This window comes from Lampetra fluviatilis, chromosome 37, assembly GCF_964198595.1.
Source record: "Lampetra fluviatilis chromosome 37, kcLamFluv1.1, whole genome shotgun sequence".
Classification (NCBI taxonomy): Eukaryota; Metazoa; Chordata; class Hyperoartia; order Petromyzontiformes; family Petromyzontidae; genus Lampetra; species Lampetra fluviatilis.
In genome coordinates this window covers 1,328,455-1,347,176 of record NC_136311.1, presented here as the reverse complement: position 1 = coordinate 1,347,176, position 18,722 = coordinate 1,328,455, and the positions used below count along the sequence as shown (strand labels likewise).

Here is an 18,722-nt window from a genome sequence, read left to right as displayed (position 1 = left end):
CGCACGGACAGCGAAGACGAATGGAAGACGGTCGATTCAAACAAATCACGGGAAACCAGGCGACGCGTGCTGGAGAGGCGGCCGCTCTTACCTGGCCGTGCTGGAACTCTTCGAGGCACACGGCGCACACCGGGTCCGACGTGCTGCTCGCCCCCTCCGAGAGGTCGCCGGGGTCGAGGGGGGCTCCTCCGGTCGCCCCTCGGGCGCCCCCTCGCCCGCCGCCGGGGCCCCCACCGGGGCCCCCGCCCGATCCCCCGGCCCCCCCCCACCGACTTGACATAGTGCCGGGTCTGGAGGCGGCTGATGACGCTGGCGCCCCGTCGTGACACGATGCTCTGCGCGCGGAGACACGACCCATGCGGTTGTTAACATCATCAACAGCAGCATCTTCGCTTAGTGTTTACACCGCTTAAGTATTTGGCTTTGACGTTCCTCGAAGCCACTGGTGGAACCATCAACCACTTCGTCAGAACATCAGCAGCAGCCCGATGCGCACATGTCCTTCATGAATGCAAAATTAAAGACAAAGACGCAGTAGTACAGATTGATGCCATGCAGCCCAAACTATGGACTCGCACAGTAAACTACTGCAGTCTGTGTTCCTTTAATAGAGGAGGAGGAACAGCAAAACAACACAAACTCTCTCTGGAAGCCCTCTTGTCGTGGCCATTAGGCCTTGACATTGGCATCGAGCTCCTGAATATATTGCCATCACGCGCGAGAACAGAATTTACAGCGTGCCTCCCATGCAGCACACCCTGAGGTGCACTGCCGCCGCAGGGGACCCCCCCGCTGGCAGCTGTCCCTGCGTGGCGCGAGGTGAACACAGCTTCGGCCAGCGAGCGTTGACCTACCAAACGCGTGATGTTGATTCTAAATGTGGAGGGAAAAACCAGAGGGCCCCGGGAAAAATCCACGTGACCACGAGGAGAGACAGACAAGCAAACCTCCAAATGTAGAGCAGGAGTCAGGGTCGGGATAGAATCCACGACCTTCTGTATACCAGGCGAGGTAGTTAACATCTCGCCACCGTGGCACCCGCACTATGCAGGCCACACCCAGCCTTAGCTACTGACATCTGATATTGGCCGCACTCCGGGAGTTTCGGTTAAAGGACGAAGTGTTAGTGCAGAGGCAACCTGCAAAACGCTCTACCACGCAGGTACGTCGAGCGTGCTGGATAGCGAGCTGTGGCCGGTGGATGCAGTGAAGAGACACAACTGATGGAGGCTCGGGTAAGTTGGAGTAGGAGACAGAGGATGGCAGCCATGGTACAACGAATGGAGCTGCGTGAAGCCGGAGGAACGTAGGACGGCAATGCAGCATCACCACAATTAGATAACGTCTTTCAAGTGAAGATAAAATCATATTTTTTCAAAACATGTAAAAACAGTTTATGATATTATAATACATTTTCAAGGCCCAGTAATGATCTGACCAAATCTGTGTCGTCTAGACCCTCCACCACCTGACAGCCACACCAATGAGCCGTGCCATGTGCAGGCGTTTATCAGTGCGCCGGTGGTGACCGTTCAGCTCGCTCACCGCGCGAGCTGAACGCCGATCCTCACAGCCAAACTAAGCAATTGGCTATGCAGCGATTCGCTTGCAACAACGGCAAGTGCCACCAGGTCCTGGAAGTTAGAATCACAATCCAGGAAAGTCGCTGCACCGAGCAGCGGAAACGCAAGTCCCCGGTGCAGCCACAGCGCCGGCTCAACATGGCGCTCTGCCCCAACTCAACTCCCTCCCACCACCAACACCACCACGTGGGCGCCACCGGAGGAGGAAGAGGAGGGAGCGGCTGCCTCATTGTGTGTGTGGGGAACGACGATTAGATGAACCTGTCCTGGGCCTCCCCTAGGTCGACTCTGCCTCAAATGAATACCCGGTGCGGTGTGTAAACAGTGCCACTGGGGAGACAAAGGGGGCTGGGCGTGGTGCTGGCTGTATAACCCCCGTACCGGCCTTCATAGGTGCTCGTCTTTGTTTTTGTGTTTGTGCGTGCGCGTGTGTGCGTGTGTGCGTGCGTGCCGTGAGTTCCCGTGGAAGCTAGCGGAGCGGGAAAGAGGATGGGGGGAGGGGCCGGTACCTGGGCTCGGCGCTGCGTGAAACGCACGCGCAGCAGCAGCGCGATGCAGAGCGCGCAGATGAACGCCAGCACCGCGATAAGGATGCCCAGGTCCACGTCCTCGCGGCCCAGACGCGGCTGTGGGGGGGCGGGGGCACGGAGAGAGAGTGAGGGAGGGGCCGGGGGCGCGTCGTGCCGCTCCAACGTGGAATTCCCCTCCCATCGTCGTCTCTCTTCCCCAAGCTCTCATCACGGCAACCTTGCTCAAGCCAATCAAATGTGTCGAACTCTCTGGTCCGCCACGCATTCGATCGCGCCATTTGTCGCCGCCAGACGCTTACCGTTTTTGGGCCTTTCGGGAGCCCTGCGCTCAGCGACCGTGATTTTAACAACATGTTGCATGTTCATGCAACATGCGTGTTAGATTGGGCCAGAGAATACATCTTCATGAGTGTGGATCACTCAAGAATCGTCTTACACATGGAGCATTCACCTGTCAAGAATCGCGATCAACACAGTGGTCATCAATCACCACGCATGATTACCACCTTGGATTATTTCATTAAGATACACACACACATAAAAGTGTACGTACATATACCCACATGATACCAAATGCAGTAATTACAACAAAGCATTTTGAACGGGTGTGCAGCGGTGGCTCAGTGGTTATCGCACTGCAACCTGAGTTGGATTCCCGTCCATGGTCAACGTCCCTAGCGAGTGATATCTCAAGCGGTCTTGGTACTTCACCTTTACCAACCCCCACCCCCCCCTAACCAGCGTGGTGAAGTATGGTCAAACATCCCCAAGCCCGACGTGCTGAAACGAAGGCCCCGCTGACACCACGTCGGCCGTGGGGACTGTTTGACCATACTTCACCACGCTGGTCAGGGCGGGTTCATGAAGGGAAGGTGCCCAGGACCGTTTCAGACAATACTCGCCACTCAGGTTTCCAGGTTCACAGTGCTGCTACTGCTCTCCCAAAATGATGAGGTAAAAAAAATAACACGCACAATTAATGAACTGAACATTAGATACAGATTAATATAAATTGTTCATCTTGCCATATACTGGTGACTACACAGCCACCCAACTCCCTACCAAGCCCCATGCCTTTTGGCCTGAACACCACCTCACTACCTCACCACCTACCCATCTACGCCCGTCCACCTACGCCTCCAATTACCCACCTACCTACTCGTCCGCCAGGCCCGGCCACCGATCTGCACCGCTACCCACACCGTGCCCACGCCTCGCTCTCTCCGCACGCCGGGAACTTCCGCCAGGGACCGCTCCGCGGCGAAAAGTCGCGTCGAACAGCTCACGGCGATAAAACAACGCTGGCACTCCGGCTTCCCCGGCGCATCCCCCCCCCCCTCCTCCCCCCTCCTCCCCCCTCCTCCCCCCTCCGCCGCCGCCACCCGCGCGCCTTCACCTCGTTTCCGACCTTGGGTTGGATGCGCGCGCGCGCCACCTTCTCGTCGTTGACGATGGTCATGAGCTTGACGGCGTCGGCGCCACGCACGTAGATGACGGGCCGCGAGAGCGTGTCGGTCACCGCCCCGTTCAGCTGCAGGGCCCACGGGAACGGGACACGCGACGGACGGACACGCGCACGCAGAGGGGCGGTTAGACATGTGTGCCGTGGTTATGACAAACACCATGAAAAAAACGCGAGCGGTGCGAACGGTGTTGACCAAACATCCCCCCCCCCCCACTCCACCCCCCATGCTGAAACAAATACCCGCAAATTACTCCAATTAGGGTGACACACAGCAGCATCGCCCCCCGACTGTGAAAACCTGGCAGGAGTCTCCTGAACAAGAGACGGCGAGGCTTACCTAGGTAAACAAGCAAAATAATAATATAATAACAATTCCTCCTGTTATCCCTCCATCCCTCCCCCCCACCCCTCACCCCCACCTGCGGGTGATTTGGCAAAATCGCTTCGAATCGGGGCCTGAGATTCAAGTCAGGAACCAATTCTCCTTTTGCCTCATTTCTGCCGTCCAGTTCGTATTGCCCTCGACGGGCAATAACCAATCTGCATGGATGGACAAAACACGCCGATTCTAAAGGCCACCCGTGCATGGGGCGATCATCGCGAATTGGCATCCATCAGTCGACGGATCGCCGCAGCGCACCGCTCCACTCGTAGCGAGCACGGACGGACACGCACGGAAGACGCAGACGCACGGGGTGGGGGGAGGGGGTCACAGAGAAAACTCGCACACGCGTCTCCGGGCGTGAGGCTCGCCGACCCGCACTCGTCTGCGGTCACACGGGAAGAGGCCAAGAGGATCGGTGGGAATGGGGGTCGGCTCTGGCGGCAAGTCTCGACAGGACGCTGCCGCCGCCGTCACGGCTTGGCGGAGCGCGTGAAACAACAGAGGAGCGGCGACGCGACCACCAGCCGCTCGCACCGTCCACCGGTGGCCGGTCGGGCCGGGGCCTCGTGAACAACGGGGTGGGGGGGGGGCCCACTCCTCGCACGGGGAAGCCTCGCCAAGTCTGAAGGCTCGTTCTTGGCTGGGAACCGCAGCGTCGTTGGGATGTTTGGGGCTCTTTCGGTACCCAACGGTTGTCTCTGCGTGGCGGGAAACCGGAGTGCCCGGAGGAAAGACGCCACACGCATGCGAGGGGATAACGCTCATGGCTCTGCGCAGATGGATACGGTCGCAAGTCAGACTCAGTGTAACGAATGGACCAGATCCAGGCCTGGTGTCACGGTAATTGTAATTGGGAGCTATCAACGCTGCTATCATTGTAATTATGGGTGACCCCGGGTTGTGGCCAAGTCACTCTGTGGACTGCACCGGCCGCCTTGCCAGCACTCTGTGGCCCACGGCAACCCCCACACTCACGCATCTAGAGCACAAACGCGCACACACGCACGCGCACACACGCACACACACACACACATGCGCACCTCCACACGTCAGTGCACATGCTAGCGCTTGCCAGTACAACAACCACCCACATCTGAGCAGACTAACAAAAAGACAGAGATAAAGACCCCCTATATAGCCTTAACATATTTTGGTGCAAGTGCTGTTAAGCGAGCACCTATGAAGAACGGCACGGCACACGAGGAGGTGGATGAACATCACCACGCCTGGCCTAGCGGCGATATTTACACACACTCATTTGAGGCTAAATCAACCTAGGGGAGGCCCAGGACCTGTTCAAATATTCATCACCGATGTTGGTCGCGAGTGGTAATTGAACTCGGGTCGCCGGGTTCATAGCGCAGCGCGCTAACCACGAACCACTACACTACCGCTCCCACAAAGCACACACACACACATGGCTGCACAAACACAAATCTCCATTTACCTAGCAGAGGCTGCCAGGGCGAACGCAGAGGTTGGCAAAGCGCACGTCAGGGCAAGCAGGGCAATGCGAAACCGCGCAAAGTCTCCCCCGTGGCCAGCTTCATCCCCACAGTGCAGATGCTCGCGATGACATCACATGTCAGGTGTTGCACTTTAGGCCGAGTCAAGCTCTGGTGGAGCTAGGTGACAAAAACTGGCAACTTCAATCAATTGACATTTATAATTAGTTTCTTTTGGGATAGGCCATGTAGTTATAAGGTCAATGTTTAACTATTAACCCCTTCACAACCCAGCGATGAAGCCAGCTGGGTGGTGGTGGAGGGTTAACGTTAAACGTTGACATCGTACCGACACGGTGACGACATTGATCGACATTCACGTTGTACAGCGCTGCCCATGCTGTGATCGCCTTCACACAAAAACGGCAGGCAAATGGCGCGATGGAAAGATCGTGGATTGAAGGGAGACGGCGTGTGCAGCGGGAACACGGAGGGCACAACGACGACTTGGAGCGGCGGCAGCAGCGAGCGGCAAAGACTAAATGTCGCGATTGCGAGCATCACCTCGCAAAGGCGTGTTTTCAGTCTCACTTCAAAAGCAGCAACAGAGCGAGGTTCCCTAACAGATCGCACGGGAGCTCGATCATAAATGCAATCGCTCCAGGTGCTGACGCTCCAGGTGCTGACGTTCCCTCTGCACCACTGGGGGACTGAGCAAGGCTGCAATGCTGCGGCACAAGAGGCTGGGATTCGAACCTGACTTACGAGGTCGTCAGGAACCAAACTGAAGAAGCTCCCAGCACGTGGAGGCGCAAACGTCGGACGTCGTGCCGGACAGCGCGCGGTACGACCCGAACGCACGTCGGAGAGACGGCGTGCGTGCGAGACGCGGTCGTCCTCCCGGCCCCGGCGGGGTCACCCCCTCGGTTCTACACAAAATGCGGTTCGCGTTGTGGCGGAGTCTTCCCATCCCGGGCGGGGGGCCGCGTGCACGGGGCAAGAGACGCGTAATCAATGGCGACTGTTGCATCGAAACTTCCCGAGCAAAAAACTCCTCCCGCTCGTCTTCCAACTGCTCGTGGAGGTCGCGTCGGTCGTGAGCTCTGTGTCGATGTTTCATTTGACCCTGGTTTAATTATTCATCGCGGAAACTTGATTCGTACGCGACCGACGCTGGCTCTGAAATGGGTCGTCGTCTTCAAACGATTGCCCCCCTCCCCCCCGATCCGAAACGATTAGCAGGGTGCACGCCGCCGCCCACGGTAATTCGCAGCCCTTTGCAACTTTACTCTCATGTCAGTCGTGAGCGTTTGTTTGACCATACTTCACCACGCTGGTCAGTGTGCAGAGACCGGCAAAGGAGAAGGGGGAGGGGGCTCAGGTCCGATTCTGGCATCGCTCATCTCTGGTATCAGCCATGGGGGGGCGGGCGAGGGGTGTGAGGGGGGTGCGGGTGGGGGAATAATCAAACTCGGGTTGCCGAGTTCACCGCGCGGTGTGCAAACAACCGAGTCATCACTCCCGGCTCTCGAGATTTATTGGCGCAAATAAACATCGGGGGCTGTCGAGCATTTGCATTGTGCCAGGGCCCCGGTGTGCGAGGGTTATTATCGCCGGCGTTTATTGTGGTGCTACATAGAGCGCGACATTTTACTCTGCCCTCTCCACCCCTCTCGCTGCTACCGAGACTATAAAAGGCAGCCGAAGGGGCCTGGGGCCAAACTCCACATGGCAACCGATCCTCACGCAGGGCACCGCGCTCAGACACCCTCCACACATCCTCGACCCCATCCGCGACTGACGGAGGAAGGCCCGCGCCCCCACCACCGGTGACGATAGCATCTTGCGGTGGCTAGGAGATGTTAACTACCTCGCCTGGCATGCAGGAGGTCGTGCGTTCGACCCCGACCTTGACGCCTGCTGCTGTATATTTGGAGTTTGCACGCTCTCTCCCTGGTGGCGTGGATTTTTCTCCGGATCCTCCGGTTTTTCTCTACACATTTAGAATCAACATCACGCGTTTACAGTATTTGGCTGCTTTACGTTTCCATGTGATAAGCCACTTCGTCAACCAGGTTGCTTATGCAAAAAGAGTGAATCGCTCAGTGGGCCTTAGTGAATGAAATAGTATAGTTTTATAAACAAATAGCTTAGGTCACGGGGGTTCTTTGACCACACCTTGCAATTTTTACCATGCTGGTCAGTGAGGGGCAGTGAGGTGGGAATGGTGGTTGGCATGCAGGTTGGACCGATTCAGGTGTCATGCGCCACTCATGCCAAACCGTGGCTGGGAATCGAACTCAGGTCGCCGGGTTCACAGCCCTGTGCGGCGGTGCTCCTCTCCCTGGGTAAAGGCGCAGCCTTGCAAGTGCTTACGCCACTGCCGGTGGGAGGCCCTCCGCTAGACGGAGCTCAAGAGAGCCCCCTCTGGAGAGGGTTTTTGGCCTACTCTTCCACACTGGCAAGGCATTTTGGAAAAGGTGGGAATACCCACCACATTTCACCATACCGTACGTGATGCGCCGACCACGTAGTGTGTGGGTTCAAAGTGAACGCAGTGCAGCCGGATTCACTGGACGCTGCAGCGAATGGCGCACGATGAATGTTAAATACTTGATTAATAAACAAATAAACACTCTTAGTATCTTTCACGCGACGGTCAATGGTACAGTGTATAATAACAAATAGTATAACATTTATATGCTTAATACAATGTACAAAGTAATATATAGTATCGTAATTGTATAGTCAATATACAGCAGTGTGATATACATTAGGGTGAGTAGAATAATACATAGTGTAATATTACAATGTATAAGATTTAGGGTTGTTTATAGCAATACAGTATATCATTTAATGTTGGGTTTGTCTATGGCAGTATATAGTACGGTGTAGACTCGTGTGATGTAAGAGAATAAAGTTTAGATGGAAGCATATTATATATTTTTTACAACGTAGAATTGTAATGTATTACTTACTGTTAGTAACTCAGCTTATTGTAGAGTATATTTAGTATACTGATGATACTATGTAATTTATACTTTAGTTGTTTACGTGTTGGTTTTAGTTACTGCAGCTACATACTATTAACACTCCTTCCCTTTATTAATGCTACCCCTATCCCCTCCCTTTGATGCTGCTAATCCTGCATAATGCACGGGCATAAGTAGTACTATTCACGTACCTGCATTTCCCATATCCCCTCCCTTTGATGCTGCTAATCCTGCATAATGCACGGGCATAAGTAGTACTATTCACGTACCTGCATTTCCCATATCCCTTCCCTTTGATGCTGCTAATCCTGCATAATGCACGGGCATAAGTAGTACTAATCACATACCTGCATTTCCCATAAATATGCTAAATTCCTCTTGATATGCATATTCTTTTGTCAAGGCGCTCTTTTCCCCCCTTCCAACCCAGCTTATATATATTCTCCAAGCACGTGTGCTGTTTCATTCAGACGCTGTCGCCTCGACAGACCTGGTTTTCACCTGAGGACGGCTGCTTGCGTTGTGGCCGAAACGTCGTGAGAATTGTTTTATTATGTTTTATTTTTATTATTTTATTACTTCCCTTCTACGTGACTTTACCGAAAGAACCAAGAAGAAAAATAAACACTGAATGATACCTCAATGATCTACTGTACCATATATGCATGTTCTACAGTCATATGCACATTGACGTACTCATCCCAACGCTGTACACGTTGGGCGTGATGAACAGCACGATGCACTAACCACATTGCCACCACTCCTCCTTGTCCTCGCGCTTTTCCAGACAGAAACATTTCCAAACTGTGCAACAACGGCTCCCTCTCGCTCTCTCTCATTGCTGTTTCATCACACAATGGGGGAGAGGTTTTCTTCGGCATCCCATTCGCTAAAGATTGCGGCAGGAGATGAGACGATTGTTTTCTTAAGCAGTAGCTGTCAGAATAAATGGGTCTGCTTGGCGAGTCACGTCCGCGGGTGGCGGCTGGGCGAGCGGGGGAGCCCGGCGGGGCGACTGCTCAAGCAATCCATCATCATCATCATCATCGCCGTCATCATCGCTCTCGTCGTCGTGAAGCCACGCTCTATCCACTGCTGGACGAAGGCCATTCCCGAGCCCGTCCCCATATCTCGCAGTGCCGCGATGCCACGATCTCTTCCCTCTCTCTTGTCGCCGCCGCACGCGTGCCCGGCCCCGTTGCCTCCCCCCCACCCCCCCGTCGGCACCGCCGCCACTCTGCCGGTGGTGTCGACCGCCACTCCGTGACCCCGTGAGGCCGCGACGCGTCCCTGCTCAAGCCCCACTCGCAGGTCGCTGCCTCTGGCCTGGCCCACCTTCGACGGAATTGACAACGCTCGGAGCCGCGTTGGACCATCCACCCGATCACCGTTTGGCGGTTAACGTCTCGCCGTGGTGGGCAAGACTCCCTCGCCTGACATGCAGGAGGAGGTCGTGGGTTCGATGCCGACCCTGACGCCTGCTGTAAATTTTGAGTTTGTGTCTCTCTCTCCCCGTGGCCGCGTGGATTTTTCTCCGGGTCCTCCGGTTTTTCCCTCCACATTCAGAATCAACATCACGCGTTGAGAGTATTTGGCTGCAATACATTTCCACGAGATGATGAGCCACTTCGTTGAACTATCATCTGCGGCCGGGTCGCAGCGACCCGGGTGGACATAGCCAGTCCATCCGCGGGTGGACACGGGACTCGTCCGTCCACTGGAGGCCGCTCCTCCATGGGCAGCGATGCCGAGCGACGTCTCAGCGCTCCGCGGCGTATTTCATTGTCGTCCGCGCTTCAAAGTCGAGCGAACGAAGGAAAAAAAACGGTAAAGTGCCTCGTAAAAACTGTAGGGCACATTTAGCCAATAAATAACGAGGAGCTAAATGTTTGTGAAAGACATTAATAATGAAAGTGAGAGAAAGCTGTCCAAGGCAGTCATGCTCCATCAATTTAGCAAAGCCTCAGGATGTGTGGTATAACACAGATTAAACCCGAGACTTTATTAAAGAAATGGCAAAAATATAAAAATAATAATAAATGTGGGAGCTCGTGGCGGTTTCTGAGGCCTACGCTCATGTCTTGTCTTGCTGGTGATGTGCACGTGTGTGTCTTACGTGTGTGTGTGTGCGCGTGTGCGTCTCTTTGTATCGGTGTGTAGTGCTGCAGCGGTTAACACGCTGCGCTACGAACCCAGAGGCCCGAGTTCGATTCCCGCTCATGCCCGACACCGGTGACAAATATCTGAACCGGTTCTGGCCCTCCCCTAGGTGGACGCAGCCTCAAACGAGTTCCTGGTGCGGTGTGTAAACATCGCAACGAGGGAGCCAAAGGCGGCCGGGCGTGGTGCTGACCACCCAGCTCCTCGTGTGCCGTGCCGGCCTTCATAGGTGCTGCTGGCTAAGAGCACTTGCCCCAACAGTCTATTAAGGGTATATGGGGGATCTTTGTCTTGTGTGCATGCGCACATGTGTGCGTAGCATCCGTTCGGTGTGTGTGGGTGCAATGGAATCCTTGTAGAAATGACATTTTCTCTGCAACTCAAATCGCTCTGTTTTGCAATGCAAATACCAACAAATAGCAGCGAATATCAGCAGACCACTGTGGACACCATCCTGCAGAGTTTTGAGTCTGGCTCACCGTGCCGGGGAGAGAAGCTTCCAGCGTCACGCCCAAAAGGGGGAGCCGAACGACAACCGAGTCGACAGACATCACGCGCCCGGGTTCACGTCCGACGTGCCCACCCCGCGGGTGACCCCCCCGCGTAGCCAACGGAGACGACCGTCGCGTATCCGACCATCGCATGTGGTATAACCGTCGTTTCCCGGACCAAGGTCAACAAATCTGGGCTCCCCGCACGTGGATGGGCGTCCTCAACAGAGCATGCGCGACCCGCTCGCTTCCAAAGTAGCCGAGCGATTGGCAGGCTCGAAGCATCTTCCGCTGTATCGTTACCCGTGGTCCCAGGCGTGCACACGTGGGGTGACCGTCACCTTCCAGACACATTCACGCATCTGACCATTTCACACATACACCTGCACTGCATCTTAATCCCCGGTGGGTCAGATTTGCGACGTGGTACCGCATACGAATGCGGTTGATGGTATCTCAATGCCGGCGCTGTACATTTACGTTTGGTAGAGGTGGCCCTCCTACACTCGGGGCGTCATCGCAGAGCGCGTCACATCTCATCTCAACACGTGAGAAAGGGCACCCCAGTGGCAGCTGTCCCTGCGTGGCACAGGGTGACTCGGCAACCTGCCGTGTGAGCGGCCATCGGTCTGCCGGTGGGGGGCGACGACTGCTGCTGCTGATGCTTCGTGCGACCCCAAAGGAGCGATCTGAGTGAATCGGTTAAGACGGCCCCAACTGTACGGTACCTGCTCAATGGCCGACGGGTTTTCCGAGACGTCGAAGATGACGGCAGTGGCACCCCGCTGGATCGCAAGCTTCGCCTGGGCAACACGGACACAGACACGGGCACGGTCAGTGGGACAGGGACACGCGGGAAGCAGACAGTGGGGGACGCGGTGTGGATCAGAGCAACGTCGCACACGAGTGACTGCACATCCTGCGACTGCACAACGAGCGGCTACATGCGTCCACGGTGACTGTGGCATGGTCACCCCGCACTCAGCCACCGCTGTCTGCTACAGCAAAATCGCCGGGTAACGGGGAAGTTGACCGACGTCACCCTGGCAAGTGAGACTCATCCCCGCCTCTTGGGTTCTCGCCTGGTTACACGAAATTAACTCGACACTTGAACTAATAAACGTGAGGTCATAATAATAATTCAGCGTGGGTTTCCGCAGCATCTAAAGGGACTGTCCAGGAAAAAGCCGAACACCGACTCCGACCACGTGGGGTGGTGCCAATCATCTCTGTTAGTCGTTCTCAGACAGTGGACAATCCACATTCGCTTGTCGGGGGCCAGTTTATCCATCGGACGGAACTCAACTTCCTGCAAAATTGTCACACTTAAAAAAAAAAACTGCCACCGAACGAACAGTGGACAAGCACGAGAACGATCAAGCTGGCTCAGCTCGCTCGCTTGTTCGGAAACGTTCGGCCTCTTCAGTTTGGAGCGGGACATTCGACGTGGTCACAGCGCCGAGCCCGCTCCGACGTGTCCTCGCGGTCCGCTCGGCGTTCCAGCCACGCGCGTCCTTAAACCGCGCTCCCGGCTGTCGCGAGGACGACGGTAATCGTCCCAGTGACGAATGACCGCGCATGTAAAAATAAAATAAATAAACATCACGTGAAATCTGGTGTTGCGCTAATTTGGCGACATTTCAGCTCTTAAGTGAAAAAAAACATTGAGTTTGACTTGCCATGCGAAAAATCCCACACGGTAGAGTATGTGGGAGAATACGGTGAAGGGGCACAAATCGTGCCGGAGAAGTTCGGTGAATAACTCCGATCGGCAGCCAGCACTCCCTGGCACGCGGTGAACACCGCCCGGTGAGGTTTTCATGACACCGGCGAGAGACGGCGATGGCTCGGGTGGGGGGGGGCTTCATCCAGCTGCGGATAGGCCATGGTTAACGATGGTGATGGTGACGATGGTGATGGTGAAAAACGGTGACGGCTCGGGGGGGCGGGGGGGGCCTTCATCCAGCTGCGGATAGGCCATGGTTAACGATGGTGATGGTGACGATGGTGATGGTGAAAAACGGTGACGGCTCGGGGGGGGGGGGGGGGGTGGCCTTCATCCAGCTGCGGATAGGCCATGGTTAACGATGGTGATGGTGACGATGGTGATGGTGAGAAATGGTGACGGCTCGGGGGGGGGCCTTCATCCAGCGGCGGATAGGCCATGGTTGACGATGGTGACGATGGTGACGGTGATGGTGACGATGGTGATGGTAACGGTGATGGTGACGATGGTGATGTACTTTCAGTGCCGTGCTTCACTCCACGATCCGCGCTTAAAATAGTCGAGCAGAAGGACAGGAGCTCGTGTTTTGGTTAAAAGCGGCACTAAACAAGATTCGTTAACGATTCTCAAAAGGCAAATCCACTCCACATCTTTTGAAACGCAGCCCAGTAGGATAAAAGATTTGGGGGGGGGAAGTTTATATAATTATTTATTTACTTCTTTCATTCCTTTTCTTGGCACGACATGAAAGAAGTCCATGGGCTCAGCACAAACACCCACAGATGATTCCTTCCTCCTGTGTGTGTGCCCTAAATCTCTCTCCCCCCTCCTCCACCTCTCTCTCCCTCTCCCTCCCATTTCTTCCACTTATTTGTTTTGTTACCATTTTAAACTTTTATACTTTCTCCCACAGAAAGGTACGATGGACGCTGTTGTTGTCGGCGTTGTCACAGCCCGTAACTTACCCCCTCTCGCCAAAGACCTCCCCCCCCCCATCTTCCCTCCCGTTCCCCTCCTTTCCTAGTCGCTCCTGTCCAGCAATGGCCGCCAAACACTGTGACGACGTCTGCCTGCCATCTCGCTGCTGCTGCTGCCGATTACTGTGAGCTGCATCACGTGGGTGTGTCTGTGTCTGTACGGCAGAGGTGTGGACTCGAGTCATGTGACTTGGACTCGAGTCAGACTCGAGTCATGAATTTGATGACTTGCGACTCGACTTGGACTTGCATAACAATGACTTTGTCCCACCTATGAGATGTGGACTCGAGTCATGTGACTTGGACTCGAGTCAGACTCGAGTCATGAATTTGATGACTTGCGACTCGACTTGGACTTGCATAACAATGACTTTGTCCCACCTCTGCTGTACGGTATTCACATGCGTTATTCGTGAACATGCTACTTGCGATTCTGGCTATCCGCGAATCGCATCTGGAACTACTGCATCGAGAGAGAGTGTGATGCGAGAAAGTGATGAGATAAAGTGATGATGCGTAGCATCATAAGTTATGCTAACATTATTAATAAACTATTATTTAATATTTATTTGATTTCTGTTTATTATAACGATTTTTTTTATAATAATAATTTTCACGTATTTAATCGCTTATTTACCTGTTCATTAAAGGGAATTCATTAAAAAATCAATAAAAATCAATATCGGCGAAATTTGCTAATCACGAGCATCTCTGGAACGTACCCCTCGCGAATAACGAAGCAATTCTGCACACACACACACACGCGTGGGAGAACGCCTCTAATTCAGGACCCTATTACCGATACCTCCTATTATTCACGAGGGCTGTAAGGGTGTCTGATAACCAGAGGTGGGACAAAGTCATTGTTATGCAAGTCACAAGTAAGTCTCAAGTCTTTGCTCTCGAGTCCCGAGTCAAGTCCAGTCAAAGATGAGGCAAGTCCAAGTCGAGTCTGAAGTCATCAAAATCATGACTCGAGTCTGACTCGAGTCCAAGTCGCATGACTCGAGTCCACACCTCTGAGGTGGGACAAAGTCATTGTTGTGCAAGTCACAAGTAAGTCTCAAGTGTTTGCTCTCGAGTCCCGAGTCAAGTCGAGTCAAAGATGAGGCAAGTCCAAGTCGAGTCTGAAGTCATCAAAATCATGACTCGAGTCTGACTCGAGTCCAAGTCGCATGACTCGAGTCCACACCTCTGCTGATAACTCTTATCATTATTATTATCTGTGCCGCTATTCTTTCTATCATCCGCAGTTACCTGTGAGGTTTTCTGCGCTGCGGAACGAGCCAATGAGACTCGGTAATTCTCTCCTGGGTAAATGAGCGGAATAGGAAATACACGCAGCGATGTCATCTGTGGTTTCTTCATCCCGCCGAGTACATTTCGTAGATAACATCGTGAATAATAGGATAGGGCGATGGTCGTCCCTCACAGCCTCCTGTGTTGTGTGTGTGTATGATGCACATGACTAGCTTGATAAATTGTAAAGCCAATGCTCAGAAGATTGATTCAAAATGGGCAGTAACGTGCACCCATTTGTGCCTTTCCAAAAAATGTAAATTTGCTAATGTGTTAACATTTTCCATATCAAGCGCCACGCAATATAACCGAAATAACGTATGTACATATGTCGCACCGTACGTAGCCAACCGTGCTGATCGGAGGTGCGGGGGAAGGACAACAAACTAAACACAAAAAGCAGTTCTAAGGAAATTAGTTTTCAATATATAGCTCCAGTGGCTTCCCAATATCGTAAGGAAGAGCGTTCCAGACGGCCGCAGAAGCGCATCTGAGAGCGCGCGATGCAGTGACCGTCTTTGTTCGATGGCCAACCAAAAGCCGCTGCTGCGAGGATGACCGGAGTGCACGTGATGGTTTATGTCCTTTGACAAGATCAGCAAGGTTATTGTGGTTCATTCGTGGCAGGCACTTTGTGTGTAATGAGTGTGTGCAATGAATGTGGCAGTTCGAAACACGTCGGGGGTTTTGTATTGTACGCTGCTGTAAAAGCCGAGGTTTCCACCGATTGTTTCCTCTAACAAAAAGGTCAAAACAGAAAGAATAATAGTGATTACAACTGGGAATTCAATTCCTCAAGAAGCTCCCAGCATGTGGAGCGAAGAGTCGGACGACGTACCGAGCCACCCGAGGCAACAACCCGCAAGCGTGCAGGACAGCACTTCGCTTGGGAGAGCCACCGACACGAACTGCGTCAGCCCAACTCGGGCACACCGGGGGGGGGGGGGGTTCTCGAGATGCTGGGGAAATGCCCAAGAATGAAAACGGACCTCAACAGTCCCGCCGCTCGTCGTTCATGAACGGGGACACAAGCCTCTGGCCCAGGCCCCCACCCCTGAGCCCATCATGAGCTGCTCTCTTGGTGGTGAATTCATTAAGTTTTCATGTTAAGAAGGGCCATTGCCTGAAACGTCGCCTGTTATCTAGTTTTCCTTGTAAGGCCGCAGCGTCATCGACGATCATGTTTCATTATTTTTTTTTATTGCCGGAGTGACTTGCTGAAACGAACCATGAGGCATTGGTGCTCATTACCATATTTACAACCCTCAGCCAGTGGTGGAAATTATACATTCCTATGGCGGGGACGAGTCTCTCCAGAGGACAACCGCAGTCAACTTCCCCAAAAAGTGGTGGATGGATGTTAAACGAGTGAATTTTGAGGTAAAGGTTAAATGAGATGGGCGATCGATTGCTTTTAAATCTCACTGTTACGCTGTGACGTTAAGTGCTGTGAAGGCTTTCCTAGCCTGACCACCAACACCACCGCCGCCGCCACCGCCGCCGCCACCACAAGCTCCGCTCACTTCGTCATGCGCCCAGGAGCTCCGGCCTACCACCCACCCACTCCTCCCCGACCCGCCCTCGTTCCCCAACATCTCGCGTCGCTCCATCCGTCCCCATCCTTCCCACCCAGACGTCCACTCACAACTTAGCTCAACGTTTACACCATTCTCTCTTTCTCTCTTTACCCTGTAACTTTGAGACCTCCACCTTCGCAATTATTAATAAATCCTTCTCGCTGAGCAGTGGTGGATCCAAGGGTGCACGATGTAAAATTGCAGTGTTTTTATGTTTACAACAGAAGCCGCGGTGATTTTAACATTTGTAATAATGTTGGGGCCTATTTGAACATTTCGGGACTGCACCCTCCCACCCTTGGCAAGTTCACAGTTCTGCCTCCCGTTCTTGAGTCTCGAATCTAGCGGAGCATTTTGTTCAAATTTACGTGCGGTCAAAATAATGAAAATGCATAAATACGATTTGTGATGATAACCAGAGTTCACGAATACAGGGCAAGAGCACTTGAAGGGCATTATGCACATCATCATCATCATCATCGTCGCCACCACCACCATCGCTTTCATCATCGGCCATGACCAACCAAGGCCTCCCCCCGTGCCACTGCCCTCCCCCTAGGTGCTGGGGGTGCGCGCAAGCTGCTCTCATCCTCTTGGGCACATTCCATCCCTTGGCTGCCATTCCATCACCAGTCTCACCCATCACCAGGCAGAGGTGTGGACTCGAGTCATGCGACTTGGACTCGAGTCAGACTCGAGTCATGATTTTGATGACTTCAGACTCGACTTGGACTTGCCTCATCTTTGACTCGACTTGACTCGGGACTCGAGAGCAAAGACTTGAGACTTACTTGTGACTTGCACAACAATGACTTTGTCCCACCTCAGAGGTGTGGACTCGAGTCATGCGACTTGGACTCGAGTCAGACTCGAGTCATGATTTTGATGACTTCAGACTCGACTTGGACTTGCCTCATCTTTGACTCGACTTGACTCGGGACTCGAGAGCAAAGACTTGAGACTTACTTGTGACTTGCATAACAATGACTTTGTCCCACCTCTGTCACCAGGTGTCCTCCCACACCAGATAACCTCCCACAGTAGGTGTCCTCCCACAGTAGGTATCCTCCCACAGTAGGTATCCTCCCACAAGCCAAGTCAATTGCAGAGCACAAAGTCCGCTGGCGCCACTCAAGATGGCTCTGAGCGAGGTGACGGCGAGGTGGATGCGTGACGGTGCTCGCTCCGATGACGACGGAGAGGAGGAGGTGACGGAGAGGCGTGAATAGAGGAGAGCGCAGAGACGGGACCGCGGTCGTTTATAACCTCAATAAACATGCAGCAGCAGCAGCACCGCGCCCCGCACCCACGCTCCCCCTCCTCCCAAACAAGAGCCTCCTCCATCACCCCGCGCCGTCCTGGCAACACCAAACACGCCTCTTGTGCAGACTCAGCCCCAGCATTTGGCCCGCGGTGGTGACGCGCGTGGGCAGTGGGGACGAGCCGTGGTTGGGAATTGAACTCAGCTCGCACACACTCACACGTATATTGTACTCTGCGTATACAACAACAGGCTGACATTCGCCACTAAGTGGTGGCGACGTAAGCACAAAGCTTGTGCCAGGCTAGGTGCACTGAGGCCACATGAAGTGTCGAACGCGCGTTGGCAGGAAGTCACGGGGTAGACCCAGCAGGTGCCACGGGTCGACTGACTGAGACGACTGGCCGATGTGCCTCCTACTGTGCCAACTTGCTGTGCTTTAGCCACCCGGTGCTCCGCTCGTTGTTGTGAGCGTCGCTCCTCCGCCCTCCGTTGTTGTTGGAGGGCGACTGCTTCCAACTGCCCAGTAGCGTCCTTCACGAGCCTACTCCACAGAGGCCGATCTTGACACCGCTGGTACCAGTCATCGGGAAGTCCACTCAGCTCCACGTCCTCCTATACCACATCACTCCATCTCTTCTCTAGCCTGTGCCGTGCCCGTTTTGCCCCCTCGATCCGGCTGAACAAAAGCTGTTTAGGCATGCGGTGGCTGGGCATGAGGGCTACATGACCCAGCCAACGCAGCCCTGCCTGCCGGAGGAGCTCACCGATGAGACTTTGTCCACATCTTTCAAGGATTTGTGAGCTCCTCACATAATCCAGCCTGGTTA

The 18,722-nt window shown here is 54.0% G+C and overlaps 1 protein-coding gene across 1 annotated transcript in view; it reads right to left on the bottom strand.

Annotated features, from left to right (window-relative positions):
- The window catches only part of LOC144945201 (uncharacterized), a 113,482-nt gene that overhangs the window by 13,157 nt on the left and 81,603 nt on the right, over window positions 1-18,722 (bottom strand). The window contains 5 exon segments of the mRNA XM_078873509.1: window positions 92-261; window positions 263-335; window positions 2,093-2,209; window positions 3,510-3,644; window positions 11,781-11,855. Coding sequence (XP_078729635.1) covers window positions 92-261; window positions 263-335; window positions 2,093-2,209; window positions 3,510-3,644; window positions 11,781-11,855 — 570 coding nt within the window.